This window comes from Cyprinus carpio, chromosome B12, assembly GCF_018340385.1.
Source record: "Cyprinus carpio isolate SPL01 chromosome B12, ASM1834038v1, whole genome shotgun sequence".
NCBI classification, from domain to species: Eukaryota; Metazoa; Chordata; class Actinopteri; order Cypriniformes; family Cyprinidae; genus Cyprinus; species Cyprinus carpio.
In genome coordinates this window covers 15,381,869-15,406,124 of record NC_056608.1, presented here as the reverse complement: position 1 = coordinate 15,406,124, position 24,256 = coordinate 15,381,869, and the positions used below count along the sequence as shown (strand labels likewise).

The 24,256-nt window shown below is 37.5% G+C and overlaps 1 protein-coding gene across 2 annotated transcripts; it reads right to left on the bottom strand.

Annotated features, from left to right (window-relative positions):
- Positions 1 to 1,076: 1,076 nt before the first annotated feature.
- On the bottom strand, positions 1,077 to 23,964 carry etv4 (ETS variant transcription factor 4). 2 transcript variants are annotated; one of them, XM_042735597.1, is made up of 12 exons: positions 23,690 to 23,964; positions 23,027 to 23,117; positions 22,756 to 22,803; positions 17,954 to 18,007; positions 8,596 to 8,725; positions 7,409 to 7,609; positions 6,895 to 7,181; positions 4,402 to 4,470; positions 3,771 to 3,818; positions 3,142 to 3,314; positions 2,154 to 2,255; positions 1,077 to 1,523 (listed from the first exon to the last, which is right to left on the bottom strand). In XM_042735597.1, exons 1-12 carry the CDS (start codon positions 23,744 to 23,746, stop codon positions 1,296 to 1,298), a joined length of 1,488 nt encoding a protein of 495 aa, XP_042591531.1. In that variant the 5' UTR covers positions 23,747 to 23,964; the 3' UTR covers positions 1,077 to 1,295. The 2 variants fall into 2 exon arrangements, with proteins under 2 accessions (XP_042591531.1, XP_042591532.1); XM_042735598.1 differs by lacking the exon at positions 23,690 to 23,964 and adding an exon at positions 23,490 to 23,637.
- Between the last annotated feature and the right edge of the window lie 292 nt (positions 23,965 to 24,256).

The window sequence follows — 24,256 nt, the reverse complement described above, 5'->3', positions numbered from 1 at the left end:
ATAGCATGGTATACTATAGACGGAAGTCCAGAGCGCGAAAGATGAACTTGGAGCGGTTCATGAGGACGGTGCTAACTATTTCTCACCTGTCAATAACGGATTACACCGCCAGAGGACAAATAAAAACTCAAAAATTAGAAGAGGGTGAACATCAGTTTGAGAATGTTAATACGGTTTTGTCGCTGGAGGGAGCTGAGAGCTTACGATGCTTCTGTTTGCCAGGTAAAAATGATTTTGAAATGGGGACCTTTCTCACAGAACGCGTTTTTGCATTGATAAACGCGGGACTCGGTAGAAAGACGTTTAAAAAAAAAACCCCGCAAAATCTCAAGAGTGTGAATGTTTTAGGAACACTGCTCTAAAAGACGCGAGCACATGTTTAGAAAAATGAAAAAGCAGCACATAGATACAAAATAAATAAAAAATAACGCGTTCTGTGTAAAAGGCTCACTAAAGTTCTAGAACGGATAACATTGCATACAGATCTTTTAACACAATTTATAGAAGGTCATTCCACCGCCAATTGAATGTGTGGTAAATATAACACAATCTGCATAAAGAAATGTTATGAACTTAAGATTTATACCGGAGGTTACTTTACCATCCAAAATTGTCTTTTGAGTTTACGTCAGTTTGTGCAAAAAATAATGTTTATAGATTTAGAACTGTGCTATTCATTAATTAATAGGTTTCTCAATCTAAAAAACTGCATCAGTTGTCAGCTCTAATGACCTCATGGGCCCAGTAGCCCCTCACTGCAGTACACAAGATCCAGGGGGGAGGTTAAATCCACATCCAGGGGGTGGAGACGGGTAAAGTGGGAGAAGTTGGATCTGGAATTTTGGATCCTATCTCGCCCTCTGGATCTCATGTTCTGCAGTCTCTCTCACCCACTTCACTTCCTGTTGACCTATGCTGTCCTATCTAAATAAAGGCATAAAACATAACAAAAAAGGCACATCAAAAAAAAAAAAAAAAAAAAACCTACATCAGTGAGTTACAGGTAAACACCACCTTTTCATTTAGTGCATTTTTCGTAGTTGCAAACATAAGAAACAGAGACTGTTCACATGGTATAGTAGTAATATTGGGTCTTTATTAAGCAATCTCTTGAACCACAGTACTGTGTTTAGATTAGATAGGCCTCAGAAGTGAGAGGAATGCAGAGTCCCTAATGAGATTAATTTAATAAAAAAAAAAAAACAGCCTTATATACAAGTGGATGGGGTGGGCATGTGCAATAGGTGCAGCGGGGAGTAAACTGGGATGGGGAACATGGGAAAATGTTGGTGGCATTAGTACATGTAGCCTTTGGAGTAGGACTGAGGGCCCATGTTGGTGGCAGCTGGTTCGGGAGGATAAGACGCCCCCTCATCAAGGTGAGACAGCGGCACAGTGTCTTCCTCGTTGACATATCGTTCAAATTCTGCCTTCAGACTTGGCCGCTGATTGTCGGGAAAAGCCAAGGATATCAGAGCCTCCGGCTCACACACGAATTTGTAAACATAACGCTCACCCGCCACCTGAAAAAAAAAGAGAGTTAAATATTGATTATATTTATGATCCAAAATTATAAGTCTCATGTTCTGTTTGGGTCCCCAAACTCATTTTCAACATATCAAAAAACATAGCATTAGGTTGATACATCATCACTTGTGAGATCATCCATAAATAATGTATTTGTTTGCAGTTAATTTGACACCCTAGAAATAAAAATGGAAATGAAATGCATATATATTAAAAGTAATTAAAAATAAACTGTTTTGTATAATAAATATGTTGAATTATTTAAATAAATGAATTTATATAAGTTTATAAATAAATGCAAATACTTTTCATATGATACACATACAGTACATACTTTTAATAGTAAACACCTGGATTTAATTTAATTTAGTATTATTGTATTTGAAATGTATTTTGTTCTACGTGTTTTTGCTGGTGTCAAACTGAAACCAGACAGAAACAACAATACTTAGATAAAATTGGCTTTTTATTATTATTATTATTATTAATTTTAGACAAATTGTTCTGGAGTCTATATTTGGAGTCTCTGGGACCCCAAGTATAGAATAATGTCAATCTCAACTGAACGTGAGGGTTAAAGTGAAGAAAAAATAGCATAGGAGACAATAAAATAAGTGATGAAATACCTTTTGCATAATTCCCTTCTCATAATAGTAGCGCAAAGAACGACTCAGCTTGTCGTAATTCATGGCTGGACGGTTCTTCTGCATCCCCCAGAGTCTTGCCACCTAGAGTGTCAAAATAAGTCATAATACAAACCATAAGGACAGGAAATGACTGTATTGCAGTGACTTAATTTGAACACAAGAGGCCCTTTGTGACTGTACAACAACTGAACTTTGAAAAGGAAGGGCGAGTCCCCACAAAATAATGCAGTTCCCTTTTATACAACCAAATTACCACTAAATGCTGACCAAAACACCACACGGCGCACAGCGCAAACTGCTAGTTGTCAAATCTAGAGGAAATACTTATTTATCCTAAACTTCAAGGATCGACTTGAGGGCCCTTCCATCTTGGGCCAGTAAACTTGTGGGTCTGCTGACATTTAAGGAACAGATTGTTTGGTCTTCGACAGAGCTGTACGCTTTAATTGCGATAGTAAAACTTTGGCTGTAATGAATGATTCATGGATACAGTTGAGCAGAACTGATGGATGCATCTCTGCATGATAGTTAGCTGAGTCATGCCATTTAGCTGTCTACTGACCACAGACAATGGGAGGTTAACGCTCTTGTCTCAACCGCTGCGCTGTGCTTAGACTCCGGCAAAATGGAAGGTTGTAATATTTGGTAATGGAGCCATTCTCCATTTTATTTCACTATGCTGTTAAGTGGGGTAAATAATGCATGGCAGCTAATGGAAAACTGGCATCGTGTGGATGAGTTCTTAGACCCTGGGGAACTGTGAACTGATTGCAAGCAAATCTCTGAAACCCATTGTTTATTCTCTCTATAGTTTGTGAAGGCTGAATAAACACTGCATCTAATTTTTCTGAACCTCGCAATGATCATATTGACATCTTAGTTCTTTGAATGATCAATTGCTATTAATGTTTTCTGGATATAAAAACCTATTTGGCCTTCTGAAAACTCTTAAAAGCCCAATTTTTACCTCCTCTGGCTCGATGAGTTTGAACTCCATGCCACGGCCGGTCCATGCGATAAAGTGTGCATTGCCGGGATCATCGAGGAGGGCCACCAAAAACTGCCAGAGCTGCAGTGAGCCACGGCGCTGATAGGGGGCACCCTCACGAAACACACCGCCCCCTTCCTGCTTCACCTCACCTGAGCTCAGGAAAAGAGATCGTCCATTAATTCACCTATAGGTAGCAATCATATCTCAAAACCAGACAAAGTGGGGAGACCACACTGAAAATTTGAGATTCAAAATCTACAATTTTAGGACTTTGGAAAAATTCTAAATGTTGAAAAATTATTTTGTAATCATGCTCTAAAATGTAATAATCAGGTTTTACACAAACTTGTATAGATTTATATTTGAGATTTATATACATTTTTCAATTCAGCTTTCTGTTCTGATAGTTATGTTGGTGACGATTTGTAATGGAAAAATGTTTTATTACATTTAAAAAAAAAAAATGTACACATTTTCAGTAACAGTCTCAGACTTTTGGGCCCCACTGTAGTAATTTTGTTTCTCATTTTTGTATGTTGTAGCACTTGAACAGACTATTTGTATTTGAAATGAATACCTGTCCTACCTGGACAAGTGAGACTTACCTTCAAATTTCTCAGGAACAACGCGGGAATCATTTTCAAAGATGTAACCTAGTAAGACAGGACAAGGGAATTATTAGAAGTTGAAAGTGGATACCAAGACAATCCACTTGAGTTATACTGTGCTAATGTATTAATGGTAGTCATTAATAATAACAAGCATTTTCCTGTTTGACTTTTCAAATTGAGATGTATGAATACAGTAACTGTTTTTCCACTGATATTTATGAATTCTTATTATGGGAAACAAGGATTCTTGATGATTTTTATTATTCGGTTATGTACACTTTATGAAGCAAGGAACCAAATTTCCTGTATATAATGGCACATTACAGAGATCAGCTAACAACTGAAAATACCCAAAATGGTGCGGCAAATGCAGCAAACGGAGAGAAGGATTATTTTTCTTCACTCCAGGAAAAATACTCGTCTTTTCCAGTAGTAATATTTACCCTGGAATTCTTTAGGCTAGGGAGAAACAAATGTTCATGCCAACAGAAACACAGACCCTCTGGCCTGGTTAGCCAGTGACCGCACAGTACTGGCCAAACCTGACGTGCTGTGAGTGTGTGAAATGCACATTCTAGAACTATACTAGAGCTGCATGTTCTAGATGGACAAACCATGTCCTTACCTTCACTGTTGTGCTGTGGGTTGGGGTAGCCCTCGTTGTGATGATACATAGAGGGGCAACCAGGCACATCTGCAGAGAAAACACAAACGAATGACCTTCAGTGATGGATGCGTGCAAATGATCTGATAATCTTTATTTATACTTCCTGTTGGTAAAAAGTCAATTGCTTTGTTCCAAAACCAATAGTGAGTTTCCTACATAGGAAGCATTTTAGGTGTCCAGAGCAAAAGCTAAATGTTAGCATTTTCGGTTTTGCTCTCTTCTCGCAGGGAGGCAGCATCGCATATATTCTTCACACACACCGTCTAATGCAAAAAGTGACAAGACTCCCTTTTGTGAAACCCTGAATTAGTGTATCACACCGTTAGCTCTATTGAAACAAATTTGAAGTTGCTTTCCTGTTTGAAGCGCTATTTTTTTGTGTGTTGCTGCCTATTCATAATTATTTCCCTTATGAGGTTACGTTGTGGTTAGGTAGTAAGTATGCTGCCTATGTAGGTAGTAAGCAGCGAAGCAGCTCAATGGGTTTGAGAACAGAGCTAATCATTGTTGGCCCTCTTTAGGCACTATTTCTGTAGGGTGTGAGGCTGGTGCATCTGCAGATTTGATAACCTCTGCCACTGAGTGCTGCAAGGACAAAAGGTCCATTTGTCATAAAGTCATTTGTCATAATATCACCTGTCTGCAGCTTTATTTTTAGGCAGTAAAGAGCAGTGGATCTTAAACAGTCACACAAAACTGCAGGAAGCCAGAATCAGCTTTATAACCGTTATACCACTCCTTCTCTCTCTCTCTCTCTCTCTCTCACTCACTCTCTCTCTCTCTCTCTCTCTCTCTCTCTCTCTCTCTCTCTCTCTCTCTCTCTTTCTCTCTCCCCCTCTCTCCTTCTATACTGTATAAATGAGAAATGGTTAGTTTGTGAAGTGGAGTCATGATTCATGGCTGGAGAATGCAGTGGCAGAGGCCGTGATAAGAGGTCACAGGGGAGAAAGAGCTCTGAGGGACTAGAGCACTTTTCTCATACATAGAGCTCATTAATGAAACTGTTGACAGAGCTGTTGGATTGGAATTTTTTCAGTTCCATTTTCAACTGAAACAGTCACAGGATCCCTTATAAAACATAAACTGCATGGTAGGGCTGCACAGTTGGGGAAATATGTAATTGTTTTATACATATATACATATAATGATGATGATGATAATTGAAAGTGTATTATTATTAAGATTAAACATAATAAGAATTATTACTAATGTAATATTGTACAAAAAAAAAAACATTTGAATATGACCCAAACTCACAGCACATGCAGATTTTTTTTTTCATTAACTGCGAGCCACTCCACCTCAGATAGGGCACTCTATCCTCACACAAACATCCTTTTGTTCCAGACTATCTCATCCCAAGCTGCCACATTTCTGCACATATGAATCTGAGCTAAGCAGCATCAGTTGTTATTTTAGTAGTATTTTATTTTTATCTTTTTAGTTTTTATTTTTCAGTTTTCAAGTTTTGGTCATTTAAGTGCTTTTGTCATTTTTATTAGTTTTCTTTTTAACTTAGTTCTAGTAATTTTAGTACTTCAACTTAGTATTTAAGGCAACATTTCTCATTTTTAAGTCTATTTAAGTCCTAAAAAATTATTTATGTTTATGTGCATTATTTCAATTATGGAAATGTTAATTAATCATTTTAATAGTCTTAGTTAACAATAACAACACTGAACATGCAGTACCAACTATAAGGGAACAAAAGAACCCTGAAAATCATGCTTCCTTTTTTTTCATGTAAAAGAATTGGGTGAAACGGTAACTTTGTTTTTACGCTGATCTATGTGCAATGTTTGTTAGATCACTGTTGTTTGTAGTCTTTCACAGAGCACTGATAAGTTGGACCTGCGCAGGGTGTTGTGTTTCGACCCTGTGTCAGTCGCAAAAGCCGAGTGGGAGGAGATGAGTTCGCCTGTGTTGTGAGTATATGGCCTGAGCCCCCCGGCTACAACACAACCCCCCCCCTCCCCACCACCACCACCACCACCCACTCGCTCGACCAAGCCAGCACATGGGCTCAGGTTACAGAGGCTATGCTCATTTTTCCATTATGAGTTCATCTGCCTGCAGAAAAAGGAAGCCGCTGCTGCAACCCTATACCAGCGAGCACTCCGCTGGGGATTCTAGTCTTTCCAGTGCCCTCCATTTTCTCAATGAAATTCCTATGCCTCCCTCCTTCTCAAAGGACACAGGCACAAAAAGAAGGGGTGAGCAGGCAGAAGTACATAAAACACTGTTGAGACCTTTGTAAAGTGTCGGTGGATGTGGAAGCGGACAAGAACAAACAGAATCTCTTCGAAAAAAGACTTTCTGGTTTTGTTGAGCAATTTACTGCTTACATTAGTGGCCTAATGTGGTTTGATTTTTCAGGAAAAGACAGGAGATGAGACACCACTTCAAAGCAAATCAATTCACTTTGTGTCATCAGTCTTTTGACTCACGTACCAGGTTCGTAAGTGTAGTCAGTGGGTTCCTGTTTGACCATCATATGGGCAGGAGGAAACCTCTGATGCTGCGGTCCGGCCATGTGGGCCGCTCGGTCGTACAGAGGGTCCATGTACTCCTGCTTGAAGTTCTGCTGAGGAGGATAAGGCAAGCAGGGGTCAGAGTGTTGCCGAAGATAACCACCACCTCCGCCCCCGGTGGCATGGGCAGGATGCATGCGCTGCAGGGCCTGGCCTTGGGAAGCAAATGGTGGGCACATCTCTGCAGAGCCGGAAGGGAACCTGGAACTGGGAGGGAAAATGAGACCTTGATTAAAAGATAGGCTCTCAAAAATTCTGTTGCAATGCAATTATGCTTTATCTGTATGCTATAGCATGCACAATTAAATATCCATATGGGCTCGCTTGTATTTAAAATGACTGGTTTTAGTTTTTCGACCGATAACTGTACCAATATATCATGCATCTCTACTCGAAAGTTTACACACCTACATATTCTTTATCATTATTGTTACCTGGGGTTCATGGGGTAACTGTGGCTGTGGCAGGCGTGGGATTGGCTGGCTAAGGGTGTATTCATGTATCCTGACTCCGGCCGAGTTCCCACTGTTGGTTTTGGGGAGTAATGCTGCATAGGAGACATGGGTGTCCCTGGACAAGAGCTCTTAGATCCTCCTGCTGTTGCTGCCACGGCTGCTCTCTTCTGCTCGTAGGCACTGCAGGGCACGCAGACACTTTCAAAGTCAACAATGCATTTCTTTCCTGTTATATATGCATGAAATCTTGTATGGATGTCTATTTGATTATAAACACTTTTATGTCTCAGGAGTAGATTTTTTTCTCTCTGTTTAAATGAAGGTCACATTAAAACCAGAAAAGTATATGTATAGACTTTTGTTTTACATTTGACCCAGACATACATTCTTAAAATATGAGAATGCATAATAAAAATATGACATTACTTATTATTATATTATTATTATTATTATTTTTTTTTTTTTATTACTGAAACATTTGTAAAAATCTAAAATAGTGGAAAAATGATTTCTATATTAATATAAAACAAAGAGTGGATGAACTTTTCTAATAATATTTTTTACACAAATTCTGACCCCCAAATCTCTTATAATGTGTGAAAATATATTTTAGTTACATCGAATTAAATAAAATGTGAAATCAGCCTTAGCAAGACAAGTCTGCCTTTTTATTTTAAAAATTGCTTAAAATGTTGTTTCCATCATAGAATGCATTTAAACTCATTGCATCATTTGAGATTTTTCAAAATGACTTTTAGGGACATAAAAACACTTCTGCAATATGTGAGATTAAGGCATCATGACACTTATTATAGCCACTGCCCTGCAGAATTTAGCTCAAGATCAAAATCACCTACTAATTTTCTAGTAACTCTGAAGACCTTGATTAGCTTGCTCAGGTGTCCTTGATTGTGGCCATGATATACTTCAAGTGAAATTCAAGAATGAATCAGTGTAACGTCATTTCGAACAAAATCAGGCCAAAACTCTGCAGGGCAGTGACCTCCCAGGGCCGGATTTGAAGAACCCTGCATTATAGTGTGAAATGTGTGTTTTAAGAATATAATTTCTGTGTCCACAGGGCTAAAGGTGAAACCTGCTCACACCATAAAAGTATGTTCTTCTGACGAGAGGCATCAAGGGACAGCATCCGGCTTTTGACTGACCTGGCGTAAAGGCACTGCTCTCCATTGGGGTAGCTGAAGCTCTGCTTGTGACTGCAAGACTGGCTGGGGTCTGAGCCGGGACTCTGAGGCTCTTCCTTAATCTTCACAGGCGGGCTGTGGAATGCCACTGCTACGGTACAAAAAGAAACAGGTTTATTAATGAACCACTTTCCAGCTAATTCCTGTTTGAGAAATGACTTAACCCTACCATGCCTTTTGTCTGCACTAAAAATACCACAAGAGTATACAAACAAGAGTAAAGAGATACACGTATTCTAAATACTTTAATGGGCTTAGTTTGTCCTTAGCTATAGTGAGGGCAGAAGATCATGCAAATGTGATCATTTAACTCAACCACAGTTGACACAGTAAGACTTACTGTGCCCTGGACTCAACTTCAAAGTAAATCATAAACAATTATACACATAAACATCCACTAGATTAAAAAAAAAAACGTTACTTCCATTAATCAATATTTAAAAGTGGACTTAACCATTTTAGATTAATTATTAATGTGCATTAGATTCATAATTCTAATTTCCAGATTTTTTTCTTCAACACTTTTATAGCACAGACCTCCTAAAAACATTCAATGGCTGTGGTTAAATGAGTAAGCCTTTTATAAACACATCAGCAGCTGGTCATTTAGATAAGAATTGTGTGTGTGTGTTTCTTCAGTTTCTCCAGCCCAGCTTTGAAAGATTTTGGCATTAGGCTGAGGAGTAGCAGAGGAGCCGCCCAGCATGCGTGGGGTCTGGGTCTGAACTACAGTGCTGTTTATTATTGGAGGGGAGCAGCCGGGCTCAAAGACGGCACGGTACAGGATGTTTTTCTGGGCTGCTCAGGGTAAACAGCAGCAGCTGTGCTCTTCCAGCTGAGCAGCAGCTCTGTGTTTATGGCTGTTTATGTGTTGAATGTCGTGGGCGCAGACCTGACAGAACAGGCACTGCTGATGTGGTAATTGCATATTTCATTCACAAAAGCAAGAAAAAATTCCAATACTGTAACGCTGCAGCACAAGTCCTGCCCTCTCAAAGGCAATACTCAAATCGAAAGAGAAAGAGTTAAAATATGAAAAGAACGAGTGATTCTTAAACATTCTCTTCTTTAATGATTCTGCATGAAATTTATAGATTTGACATTTAAAGTCTCAAATCAATGCTATGCTTTAATAATGGACTGCTCATTTGATCAATAAGGCTGCAAGTCCTTTTACAAATGCATTAGGAATATAGAACCACTAAAACCACTCTTTTAAAGCAATGAATCATTTCACTCTAAATACTCTAAAATGGGATGGAGGACCAAACGAGGACTTCAGGAGGACATTTCAGGAATGTGTAACATTATCAAGACACATCCGTCTACGGTCTATCGTTAAATCTCCTTGAGTTTACAGACTGATGGCACTTGAGTAAACAGTGATGTGACAATAAAGGAAGATCTGGTACTTTATTTAGTGCAGTTTGCCCAAAGCTCTCGGTTTCTGCTTTCTCTCTTTACAATTCGTGTGAAAGTTACATCACTGTTCTCTAAAGCAACTCATATTTCTTAGATTTTGTTTCTTGGAAAAAAGGGGGGATAGGGGTTATGATCCTAAATGTGTAATGTAACATCTGTGTTTAGATATTCTTGGCTCTTAAAGTAAGTAGTCAGTGATCAGGAAGGAGACTTAGAGTTTGCCAGATGCCTTATTATTATAACGCCTAATACCATAGAGGAATTCGTCATAAAAAGAAAAAAATTAATTTAGATTTCACTGGAAAGACTCCACGCCTACTTTATTGTTATCTTCAAAGAGTTTAGATCAGAGGAAGTAAAAAAAAAAAAAAAAAAAAAAAAAAGAGTGGCCTGTGGCCAATGTAAGACAGTTTGAACTTTTTTTAAACGTAAACATTTGGTTTTATGTGATGAATGTATATGAACTTACAGATGTATAATTTACAGCTATCAGTAGGCCTTTTTTGTTACAAAAAAATAATGAAATTAATACATTCTGTGTGTTCTCTTTTGTTTTATCTCGTTATGTAGGTTATGAAGGCAGCATAAAGTTTATTCCAGACATTTAAACCTGCAAAAAAAAAAAAAAATCCAGTCTTTGACCTAAAATGAGTTTGACACCTCTAGTCATTGTAATCTGCTATGTAAAGCTATAAACCTGCCAAAATGTACTGTAGATTTAAATAATGCTGTCCTTACATACAAATGCATTTACCATTCACACCTCCCTTCAAGCTACATCTTAAGTGTGGAAAACCAGGAGCATTGTACCTAAATGACAAGAGTGTCTCCATTCAGGATGTGCTTTTAGAGACAGGCTGGGCTAGAGGTGGGAGCTGGACTTTACATATGTAAATAGCACGATTCAGTGGAGATGATAAGGGGTGAAAGGTGATGGTCATGGTTGAGTGCTTTAGGAAGTAGGGGATCATTATGGATGGCCATTCAGTCAACTCCCACAAACAAATCTCAGGACCCCAATACCCCCTGCGCTAAACAAAAAAAGATCCACCAGCTGTGACAGATGGAGGTATGGTGGCCTAAGCTGAGAGTTCTGGGGAATCGTCCTAAGAAAGTGTTTTAAAGTACAAGTAATCACTAATCAATTTAGTTTGAATAAAAGTACCATTGTTGAAACTGTGAGCCAGATTTCAGTCACTGTTAAGGCAGGACAGCTTTGTTTTAAGTTAAACCTTAACTCCACTGATCATCTGGACAGTATTGTATATTCATGTCAGGCTCACATCCTAGAAATTTACAACTTATTGCAGTTACAGTTGAAGCCAACCGTATCAACTCAGTGAGACAGTGAACAAATCCAAATCCAAAAAAACACAAATCCTGAACAAAACGAGAATACATTCAAATAAAAACACATAAAAAAACATAACAAAATATTATAATATCTTGTAAGTCTGGTGTGATGGGAGTGTTTGATATATGAGCTGATGTTGTGATAAAATCAGATTTTTGATTATGATAACAGTCTGCTTGAGAGTGAGTGAAGAGATGCCACCTGGCATCCCACTGGCCATTTGAGATCAACAGTGACAAATCAATAAGAACAACAAGGATGCCAAGTATGTCTGAATGGCTTAAAGGTTGAAATGGCAGTATTGATTTTGGGCAGCCCACTTAACACGGCTCTCAAAGCTTGTTTCTTTTTAAGTACAGCCTGTCATAGGATGTACATCGGGTGTTTAATTGAAATAAAAGTGACAGGATTGCAAAACATAAAGTCACTTTTATAATAATCCAATTAGAAATGTCAAAAATTTCTTGTAAGCATTACAGCAAAAATTCCAGCTGATATTGATAAGCCAGCCCGATCTCATGGCAATTCGTAAATCATTTATGAGGTGACTAATTCATGCAAATTTGTACGACCTCACTCGTACAAAGTAATTTGATTTTTTTCTAAATCATACGTATTTTACGAGTTGTACAATTCGCATGAATTTGTACGAATGACCTACACCTAACCCCGCCCCTAAACCTACCCATCACTGGGGTGTAGACAAATCGTACAAAATGAGTGAGGTCATACGAATTCATATGAATTAACCACCTCGTAAAATACATACAAATTGGTCGTGGGACAGCATTGGATAAACTGATATTTACTTGTATGGTTAATATTTTATACTATTTTGTGTAATTAAAATCAAAACATTGAAATTAATAAAAAAAAAAAATTTCATAGATGCTCACCATGGCTGCATTAATTTGGAAAATACAGAAAAACAATAATACTATGAAATATTTTTACAATTAAAAGAACTTTTTATTTGAATACATTTTATAATCTAATCCATTCCTGTGATGGCAAAGCTAAATTTTCGGAAGTACAGTATTACTCTAGACTTGTTTCACATGATCCCTCAGAAATCATTTTAATATGCTTATCTAAAATCAAGTAAGATTTTTAACTAACAGGTAACTTAATATTCTTCAGGTAACTGTGACCTTTTTCAGGTTTTTTTAACGAACAAAAAGTTTAAAAGAACAGCATTTATTTGAAATAGAAAACCTTTGTAACATTATAAATGTCCTTTTACTAACACTATTGAAACTTTAATTTAAGTTTAATGTGTCCTTGCTGAATAAAAGTATTACTGATCCCAAACATTTGGTAATGTGTATAATGGCTTGGTGAGCATTACAAAGATAGTTGTTTTTGAGCTGTCTCTTTCATGGCTTTTTGTGGATTTTTTGTTTAAGTAGAAAAGAAGCTAAGAAGGTTTTCTTTCCTGATTTGAGGAGCTTTTGTAAATCCATTGTCATTGATTACTGGAAAGTCTGGGGAGGGATGTGGATGATAGAAAGGACTATTCTTTCAGCCAGAGGTTTTGCTGAAACAATGCTGTCATCTCAGCACAGTTCAGCAACACATGGCGGACATGTGGTGTCCATGTCAACACGATTAGAATGAAAGAGAGAGCAAGCGAGAGAACGCAAACAAAAAAGGAAGTTCTGGCCTCTCTCAGATGGTGAATGGCCAGGGGTTTTCCATAAAAATAGTACTCTGCCTGCTTGAGTTTGACTGTCACTTCTGAGTGTCAGTGACTTCCCCTTTGAGTATCAGACAGCTATTGGTAGCTCTAAAATTGTACGCAAACTTGAATAACAAGATAAGTATAAAACGATCAGACAGAGTCTCGTGTATCTAAGCTAAATTTTGTGCTCTTAACACATCTTTTGTTTGGAAACACTTTTGGGGGCTAAATGTGTTTAGTGTTTTTGTGTACTAAATGTCATGTTGTAATTGGGTGTAGGTTTGGGTGTCGGGACTAGGTCTGAATTTCCATATGACCAGTTTCTGTTAACCACACGGTATCAGTTCCCATTTATGATTGGATTATTTTTTCTGATGAAACCGCATGACGTTCTTTGCCAATAAAAGAAATGCACCATCCGTCATTTAAAAATGAATCATTAAGCTATTTTACCATTACCAAAAGATTTACTTGTGAAAAACTATACGAAAGTGAAAATGCAAAAGGTGGATGACACAATACAATGATGTCATCCATCGCAACATGATAGTGTTTTATGCAAGCGTTCATGTGGAAAGAGTAATCAAACTCTCAACCTCACATTCATCAGCCCTCAATATATCGCAGTCCGCTCTTAATGTTTAATACATATATTGATTGCCGAAATTATATAATGAACTTTACTGTAGAGAATGCAGAGAGAGATGGGAGATAACACCTGCTCATTGAATTTCTGTCAAGCCGGTGAGAAATACATTTCTACCGAGACTTGTCTCACTGGGTCCCATCTGGGCTGATATCTTAATTATACAGAGAGAGATAAAGAAACACTCAAGCTTTTTTCTTATGCTGCCTGATCTACTCCTGAGATCACCCTGGATCAATAGATCCATCATTGCTTTTTCAATACAAGACGTGGCCCGTTGCATTTCAGCAGAACTGACGAGAGATTATGCTGAAACAATGGACTGAGCTAAGTGATTTAGACAAGCGATGACTTGCACTATTTAGCTGGAAGAGACTTTGTGTCTCCAAACACTGTCTATCGCAGTGCGCTGGAAGTCTCTGATGTGTGTGGACATGTGTATGTTATGTTACATGTGTTCTATGTAATCATTAGCCCCCACCTCAGTTTCTTTTCTATCAGCAGGAGAAGGGAGGAAAAGAGGGAGAAAAGGCAATTTCCTGGGTAGGGTTAGAGTGTTTGCCCCGCTGCTTCTGTCCGATGCAGTAAAATACACACTGCTGTCCATTCAATGGCCATACCTAAAGAGGCTGTTCTAACTTCTTCCAACAGCATACCAGAGCACAAGCTTCCAAATTCATGTTTTAAAGAGTCTGAGCTGCTGTTTACTGGCACTTATAGTCCGGCATGTATCCACCTACAAAAACATCCTAAACCTTTGTAACTCTCGGTTTCGACAAATGTTCCTCTTATAAAGGTTTAAACTTCAAACTTTAAGAAGAAACAAAGGTACTTTCCAACAAGACTGTATATGTTAAAATTACTTATCACAATAGTTATAAAACTAAAAAAAAGACAATACTTTTAAAGAATTTATTAATCTTGGTTAATCATTTTTTGAAAGAAGTCTTTTATGTTCACCAAGGCTGCATTAATTTGATTAAAAATGCAGTAAATCAGTAATAATATGATATATTATTACAATTTAAAATAACTGTTTTCTATTTTAAGTTCTGTATTTGTTTTAAAATGTAATGTAATCCTGTGATTTTGAACAGCCATTACTCTAGTCTTTAGTGTCACATGATCTTTTTTTTGTTGTTGTTTTGATTCTTTATGAATAGATAGTCCAAAAGAACAATATTCATTTAAAAAATAAAAATCTTATGTAAAAAATAAAAGTAATATCTTTTAATCTTACTGACTCAAAACTTTTGAACAGTTCTGTATATTTAAAAATTAACATGAACTGAGAAAAATGTAAAAAAAAAAACACTTAATTGAAATAGTTAATTATACAATACTTATATATTCTAATTTGCTAGAAAGAAAGAGCGATCAAAAGAGAGCTAAGAACTGAATGAGATGAAAAAGTAAAAACAAAAGAGGAAGTAAAAGAGTGCAGAAAAGTGAAAGAAAAAGCAACAAAGATAGGAAATTAAGAGAGACAAATAAAGAGCAAAACCGCAAAAAAAAAAAAAGAGAAAGGTTAAGAGGCAGAGAAAAACATCTCTGTAAAGGCTGTGTTGAGCGCAGCTCTCAGTCAGTCCAAATCATGAATGGAGATTCCGTTTTCTCTTAATGTGCTGCCTCAGCCAGTCCCTCACAACCAGCCCATTCATAAAAAATGTGGGGCTTAAATGTGCGCGTGTGTCGGTGTGTGTGTACGCGTGTGGCTCGTTTCACTGCAAAAAGTTAGTGAAAGAGGAAAGCCTGGCCCCCTCTACGGGGTAGAATGACTGGTCTCTGTACATTTTTGGCACTCTTGAGGATGTTTTTGCAGACTTTGTTGCATAGCAGCTGTATTTTGGAAAGCTGAGAGCTGTAGAGCTGCATATTTTGTTTGAGGAGGGGTGAGGGGGTGAACGCGACAGCACGATCCAGTGATATATCAGACACATCGAGAGAGCTAACGGAAGTGCAAACAAACTTGAGACTATAAATTCCGAAATCCCTTTGCACATCTCTTGTGTTTTTATCTCTCCTGCTTTTTTTTTTTTTTGTAGACTTCTCTTTTCTGGAACTGGATTTATAGCCACAACTTCCTATATAATTACAACAAGGCACAAAACAAAACAATTGCTCCCACAACACAGCATTTGCAGGATTAACTCACATCTTGGAACACTCAGCATTGAGACAGAGAGAACGGGAGAGAAAAGACAGCCTAAATTATCACATTTTAGTACAAAACAGGATGGGGGTGGGGTTAAAACCTCCATTCAGAAAAAGGAACCATGAGGGTGGAGTCAGTTCTGCTCTTGGGCATTTTCATGAATGGGAGAAAGAATCCTGTTCTTTGAGTGCCATTACAAACAAGACTAAATCTCCTTGTACTAATCAATACTGTAAAGAGGTAAATTAATTTTTGATGTTCACAATTACTGTTTAACTAATAATAAATGTACAGGTTTAACTTACAATTTATGGTAAGTTTTGTGTTAGCTTTGTGATCTCTTTGTCTGATTCATTAGCTTTGGCTATTCATTTTCTACAACACTGTCTAGTTTAAAGTCTAGAGGAGTCATTTTAAAGCATGTTAATGATTCCCTAACTAGCCAAACTTGTCATCTTCACATTTATACCCCAAGTTCTGAATGAGTTTATGTACCAAGGAGTCCAAATTGCTGAGTTCCATTGCTAATAATGACAAACAAGTCACAGAATTACGCCAAATGGAGACTCTCAATGTGGAAAAACGAGAGGGATGGGGATAGATTTGCCAGATGTGCAGGTGTTGCACAACAACATGTCCAGCACCTCCCCCATTTCTTTAATCTGGCATTCAGCTCCGTCCCGGAGTCTTAGACTCACGGTCGTGCCCAGACGGGAAACAACTTGACTGGCAAAACAACCGAACACTTGACTCCATGTATCTTGTTTTCCCTCATGTGTTTACAGACAAAAGGCCAAGAGACAGTTATGAAACGTAACATGCTGGCACAATTTAGCAAAACATCTGACTCACCTGAATGTCATGATAATCTTAGTGCGTTTGAACCAATAGAGAGGAGGCTGTGTTTGGATCTTAGCTGGTGGCATAAACTGACCCACACCATAAGGACCACAAACATGGGAGAATATTTTGTACTGTTTATGTTTATACCTGCCCTGTCAACTCAATGCTTTTTCTCAATGAGCGACCTCAATTCGTGAGTTATTACTCCATTACGTTTAAATGAAAGAGCGGGTGTTGCTGTCAGTCAAAGCTTTGCTGCACTTTACTAATGTGTCAGGCCTGTCACCCTGAACTCCCATCTCCTCTGTGAGTATTAGGAAAGGCTGTCAATGGCAAAGAGCACTGGTGATTGGTTATGTCCTGATGGGGTTAAGTAGACATGACCCTTTCCTGCCCCAGAGTTCATCTCCACTTCCTCCCCCTCATCGTTGCACAACAGACAAGAACAATATGTTATGGGGAGCATCTGTCACTGGAGGTGAGATCTAGAATAGCGCTGTTTGCACACACTAGTTTACTACACTCTGTCTTTTAGCAAGCCACGGCCCGGTTCGTGTTACTGAAAAAAACAAGATCTATGACTCATTCCGTGAACTTTGCAACCCTTGAAAAAATTGTCCCCATAACAGACTCGCCAACGTGGTAAAGGCCCAACCCAATATGTCGTGAATGGCTGTAACAAAAGGTTCAAGATGAACTGTTTACAGAGCGCGCACCACAAAGCCCGGCACGCCATTGACAGGAGACACAACAAAATGAGGAAAGCAGTTGAAAAGGCGGCCTTTACGTTGTGCCGCACAGGAATTTGCTTTCCCATTTACACCTCTGTCAGACACAAAAAGGAAATCTTTGTGCTTGACTGCTGAATGATCTTTTACCGGCTTCCTTAGTTGCTCAATTGAGTCTTTCAAGCACATGCAAATGGAAGGTGCTCTTTAGTATGGACATCCAAACACGTCAGTGTAAGTGTAGTAGGTCATGTATCGTGCGTTTCTGTTACGCACAGCCTGAGAACAGGACTGTTTGTCTGAAAACCTCCATGCCTCAGCCTCCAGCGGTTTGTCAATCAGTCACTTAAATAATCAGACAAATAATTGGCAGACAAACCTACATCCTCTTCTTTATCTTTTTGTTTTTGTCATCTCTCTCACCCTCTCAGGTTTCATGTTCATTAATGTTCATGCATAAGACGTAAATCAAAAGGAATGATGTACTTACAGTTCTCTGAGTGGAAGTCAGGAACAAACTGCTCATCGCTGTCAGGAACTTGAGCTGCAGAGACCACCAAAATGTTAAAATAAACATTCTAGTTATTCACATTTATGACGCATGTATAAAAACTATGAGTAAACTAATTATTATTTTATGAAGTTCCTCTAACCAGGCAGATATTATTAAAGTTTTATCACAAAGCAGAAAAGCAATTTTCAGAAATATGACTAGATTCTAGAAGCGCTGTTTCTGTTTGGGGTCCATTTGCAGAAAATTAAAATTAATGAAAAGAAAAATCGCAAAGTAAAAAAATGTTAACAATATAATGAATTTACATACAACTATAATTTAGTATAATATGGCAAATGTTTCTGAAATAAAGAAAACATTAAAGGACATTGATATTTGTCTGGAGTCCCTTAAGTAGTAAATATAACCTGATACTTTATTTATTATTATTTATTTATGGGGTCTCTCTATGACCCCAAAACACCATGAGGGTTAAAACACATTTTAAGATTTATGTTTTCCTGTGTTTCCTTCTCTCTGCCCCTGCTGACTCAGAAATCAGACTCAAAATATGTTTTCAAACCAAGTCATTTGTCTTGAGCACACATAGTCTAAATGGACACTGTGATTTGATGAAGGGATGGGCTGTCCATTAGCTTAGCCTGTGTCTCCCTTCATCATCCCAGTGAAACCTGAGTTACTGCCTCTGGACAGCCTGTGACCTTCACCTCCACTTTTCCATGTGCCAGCACTCTTCCACGGCCAGCAGATCAATATCACTACTGAGTGTGTGTGTGCAGATATCTTGATTACTGCTGAATTCCATCAGATGAACAGTAGATGGGCTATTATTACTCTTGAATCGAAATTTACTCTTTCCTTCTTTTTGTATTTGTATTTTTGCTTATTTTTTTTTTTTCACTTGTATCTTTGACTTTGTGTCAGCTTTACTCTGGATATTAATATTCCAGATTTATTTTTTATTCTTTATTTTTATTTCTTATTTTAATTGATTGATTATGTATGTATTTATTTATTTTTGTTTTGAAAAAGCACCAGTGCTGGTTCTGACATGTTCAAGGGCTTATTGGAGTGACCAAATTTAGATGTAAATAGGTGATTTCTGGCACATCGTTACATAAATCCTGCAACTTAATTCTAAACAATAAAAATGTTGCATAGAAATTCACTCAAAATCTGAGGGGGCACATGCACATCCGGCACCTCCACACATCTGTATCATATACAGGCCTTATTTAAACATAATAAGGGGTGATCAATGTCAGTCCACAAGAAGTGATGTCCTCCCCCTACCCATCACCAACACTCTAGCTGGATCCTGCTGATGGATTTACAGTCTTTCGAGCTGATGCAGCCAATTACCTCACTTATCCATTGTAAGCATGTTTCAACAGAATAAGAAACGATTCAGAAGAAAGCAAATGTAGCAGTGTAGCATTAATACTAAATGTCTCTTCCTGCGCACATAGAAAAAAAAAAACTGGAGGACATTCTCAGACAATAAATGTTGGTCAGCTCTGCTTGTTGAAGTGTTCTGGAATTCATCGCCTGCTTTGAAGTCTTTGAACGCTGGCTTTTAAGGTCATGCAATAAGTGTTTGAGAAGAGAAAGGGAGCAAGAGAAAGAACAGAGAAAATAACCAAGGGAAAGTAGAAGAAGAATGCAGTTTAATGAGCCTCAGACAAAGAAAAGATAGCTTTGATCTTTTTTAATTTCATACTATTGGCATGCGTACGATTGTATGATAAATGTTTCTGACATTACGTACAGTCATTTCTTAGGTGTTTATGGCCAAATTAAATGTGGAGAGATTCTGTTGAGACTGTTTTTCTTTAACGGTCATACTGGGTGAAATCTACACAAACACTAGCAATGGATATGTCTTACGTACCGATTGTATAATAATGTACAGTAACGATCAATAATGTCCCATAAAGGTTATTAATAATAATATGTGAATTTGCTGACATTAGTTTTTGTGGATTTGTAAATTTGCAGACTGGTTCAATAATGGAATATGATTCCAAGGACTGCCACTCAATACAGTTGGACAACAAGCCTTGATAAGTCATTGTTATTATGCTGATGAATAAAATAATAAATAAAAGTAGCCACATTGAGTTGTCTTTGAATAAAGCAGATAAGATATTCAAATTGATGATAGTGACTTTGAATTTCCTGCCATATTGCCTTTTCTTCTTAGAATTATTATTTTCTGGACCAAGTATGACTTGTTCTCCGATTTAACATCTCAAAGCACCATAAAATATTAGCCCTTAAAGCCTGGATTTAATGCAAATGTTATGTAAAGCGGTGTCCTTTAGCAAAATATTAATAATAATAATAATAATAATGGATTCAAACTAAAAACTTTAGATTATTTTATGGCTCAATAAAAGGCACAAGCAAAAGAAACCTGGGTTCTTCCCCTTTATCCACTGTTCTTTTTTATTCCTGACATGCAATAGCTCTTAGTCATGCAGGCTCGTATATGACAGTGACACTGGTAACATACTTCTTTTTTTCTTGGGCATATTCTCTCTCCTTTTTTAGCCAGTAGTCCATAAACACAGAAACCAGAACATTGGGAGAATTAAATCCATCTCTTTAACAATAATCTGGCACTTCCTGTGTGACGGAAACCATACTGAAGCCCCTTTGAGCATGCTCAAAGAAATTACATTAATTTCATAGATGCTGCTCTTATCCTGTTGCTATACTGTAATTATATTAAGAGTCATTTAAGTTTTTTTCTTTTCTGCCCCGAGGAGGATTAGTAAGGATTAGTCAAAGCTGAAGCCAATATTTGGCCCACCAGATCAAGCAATAAATCATTCAGACGTGTTTCAACTTTTTTGAAAAGGAGCACATGAGATTTTTAAAAAAAAAAAAAAAAAAAAAAATATATATATATATATATATATATATATATATATATAAGTTTAATGTGAGTCCCTCAAGCATATATATATATATATATATATCAGTTTAATGTGAGTCCCTCAAGCTTTTTAGAGTTTCCAGGGCTGATTGAAGCCAACTCGATCTCTCTCTGTCTAGTTAGAATGTGTGTGTGTATGCGAACGCATACATACTCACATCAGACCGGGTGTCTGTGAATGTCTGTGGGAGTCTGTGTGTGTGTGTGTGTGTGTGTTTGTTTCAAGTCAGTGAGCTTCCAGGAACATCTTGTCAAGGGCTTTGAAATGCAAGTCAGCACAAGACCAAAGTTTGTCTGTGCAAGCATGGAGAGATGTTTCCTTTTTCTTTGAGTGAACCTGAATGACTTTTTTTTTTTAGTTCGGCAGATCCTGGGAGGAGCCAGGAGGTCTGTCTTAAAATGTAAAGAATACTCACATGACTGGACAAGCTTTTCTATTAACAACTTTTGGCCTGCTTCTATGTTTTATCTTAGGCTTTAAAGTGCAAAATCCCTGCAGCAGTGTCTGTTTTGACAATATGGTGAATTACTCATCATATCCGCCTGATTATAAGCCATTGCCTCCGAAAAAGAACAAAGAAAAGTTCACGGCCTGGAAAACTGAGGTTGGTTTTAAAGAGCAAGTGTGTGTGAGCAATAAAAGTTATTTCTTGCTTTATTTGTTCTCTCAAAACACTAAAATCACTGTTCAGACTTCATAGCTAAAGTGTCTGCATTACTCCACCTGTGTACTTGTCGTGGAGTCAGGGATGGTTCTCTATTGTTTCTGGTTTATGGTCATTGCCTTCTCTGTCTCCGGACGGATGTGTGAAGTTCACAGTTTGACGCTGCATAATAATAGCTGATAGTTCTGCTCTGAGGATGATGCAGTTTATTGAGAACTCTTATTTTGACCATGCACTTTGAAATCCTTAAAATATCCTATCAACAACATTGAGGGATTTCTTTAAATGTCTTTAATATTTAAATTTAAAAGCAATATTTATAATATTATTGTGTTATTTCCCTAATTTATTAATTGAATTTAAGACTCTTCTGTGTTATCTGAAGATAATGCATCTCGTATTTGCCATATGCCATCTTTACTGCATGCAATTACAACCAGACTGATTTAATTTCTGATAAAGCATAAGATAAAATTATGCATTAACATTCTGGACAAAATCACTGTTTATCATTTCATTTTTAAAATCGCATTTATATCACCTTAGCTTTTTTAGCTTAAAATGCACATAAGGGTTTGCAATGGGACAGATGTATAATTCATTCAAAACAGCGGGGTTCCAGCCACCCGGTCTCATTGAGAGCAGCCTTTGTGTTCTCCACACACTGACATGTACACAGTAAATTGTTTCTGGCAGGGTTCATTTCAACTATTTGCCTCCTGACTGTCCAGCTTTGATGCTGTTTGTTTGCTTTGCCTGGGTGTACAGGCTTTAAGAGCCTTTGTCAGGACTTTCCGAATAAAATGTAACCAGCAGCATTGTGCAATCAAGGCATTTTTGTACAAAAGCAACACTTATACATTGACACAATAATTGCCCTGAAGTACAGTAAAAAATCATTTTAAATTCAGGCCTGAAATACTGTATTGGACTATCACACCTAGTACATTTCTAAAATGAAAACATGAATTATTTCTAACAGCTGTCTTGCGTTATTAAGCAAATAAGCCACCTCAGTCTAAATCTTTCTGTTGTTTTGTTTTGTAAATCTCACCAAGCAGCATGAACTTGCTATAGCATGTCCTCCCGTGACATTTTCTTGCTCACTGCCACTAGAGGGACATATTTATTGCAATATAGACACACAATATATGCTTAGAAAATGTGCATACCTTCGGTGAGCCATGTCTCCTGAAGTTGGCTTAAATCCTGAAAGAGATCTGAAAAGGAACGTAAATCATTATCACACTGATCTAACTTTCCATACGAGCTTCAAATATTTATTTCCTTTTTTGTTCATCTGTTTACTAAAAAAAATTGTTCTGACATGCAGTCAGATTTTGTTAAACAGATTTTAAAATCTGCCTTTTCAAAGATACGGACCTGACAATATACAGTGAAAATTAAACAATATGAAATTTTTAAACTTGCTTGCTACTTTACCTTCGGATTCCTGAGGGGGTAATTCGGTGTCCATGTATTTCCTTTTTGTCGCCATCAACAGTCTATTTAGGGGCCCATTTCCTTGCAACCTCTACAAAACAGAAACTACAAGTAAAAAATACATCCTCAAAGAATTACAGTGTAACTTCAGTAACACATGAGTGGATATTTATCTTAAAACTCACTATAAAGAACCTAAACGATTTTAAAAGAAATATTAAAAGTGATAAATGTTACAATGCACTATGACAAGCTAGAAAAAAAATACAGGATACTGTCAAGACTAAATACTTTTTGCCTTATATAGTGTGAGATTATGCCCATTCAACATTAATTCACTGCATTGCCTCTTAAAATAGCAAACACTGACAATTCAAGCATCCTGAAAAGGGAAGTTTTGATTTCCTTTTAAGTAAGAATTCAGATTTGAGAAAAGCGTTTGCTAAAAAGGATTAAACTTTACCTTTTGAGCGCAACATGGAGAAAACGACTATTTAGTAGACTAGTTGCGACAGTTTTACTTGGTTTCAGTTTAAACTGAAAAGAGTTTTCAACGCAGCAGCGCTTGCTTAAAACAAATCGCATGCAACGACGACAGAGAAACAGCACAACATCCCCGCATGAAGCCCAGCGAAGCTTTGAAGTGAATAAAGCCATACTCACATTAGCTAAAGTATAAGGCACTTGCTGGTCCAGATATCCATCCATCTTATAATCCATGCCTTAACCGTTTGTGGTCATTTAGGCTGTGTTTTTAATGAGATCCACGCAGACTGAGAGGGGAAGGAAGACGGACAGAGACAGCAGCAGCAGCAGCAGTTTGTGAATGGAGCGCGAGGAGGCTGCATACGTAATGAGCTCCATTCACAAAAAACCACCAGCGTGCGTATAAACACACACTCTGGTCTCCGCTAAATCACAGCCTGGACAGCTCGAGACCTGTTCTTTGCTTCATTTGAGGCAAGACACTATTGTCTAAAGAGTTTGCAAAGGATTTTGTGGGGTGAAGACATTTTATACGTTGAATCTGAACTATTTTGAGTATATGCCACGTCCGTCAGATTATGCTAGTATAGCTAGTGAAAGAGTTAGGCTGTATTCTTCATCATTGGCCTAAAGTGATCGAAATTAAAATTTTGTTTTATATTGTTTAAGTTTCAGTGATGATATATAGTGTAATAACTTATTTGTTTTAATAAATTTACTTATTATAGTAATTTGTCATTTCTA

Coding starts and splice junctions, on each gene's coding strand:
- etv4 (XM_042735597.1), bottom strand. CDS start 23,746: ATGGATTATAAGATGGATGGATATCTGGACCAGCAAGTGCCTTATACT. Junction 22,804..23,026: donor ACCCCCTCAGGAATCCGAAG/GTAAAGTAGCAA, acceptor GTTCCTTTTCAG/ATCTCTTTCAGGATTTAAGC. Junction 2,256..3,141: donor AACTCATCGAGCCAGAGGAG/GTAAAAATTGGG, acceptor TTGACACTCTAG/GTGGCAAGACTCTGGGGGAT.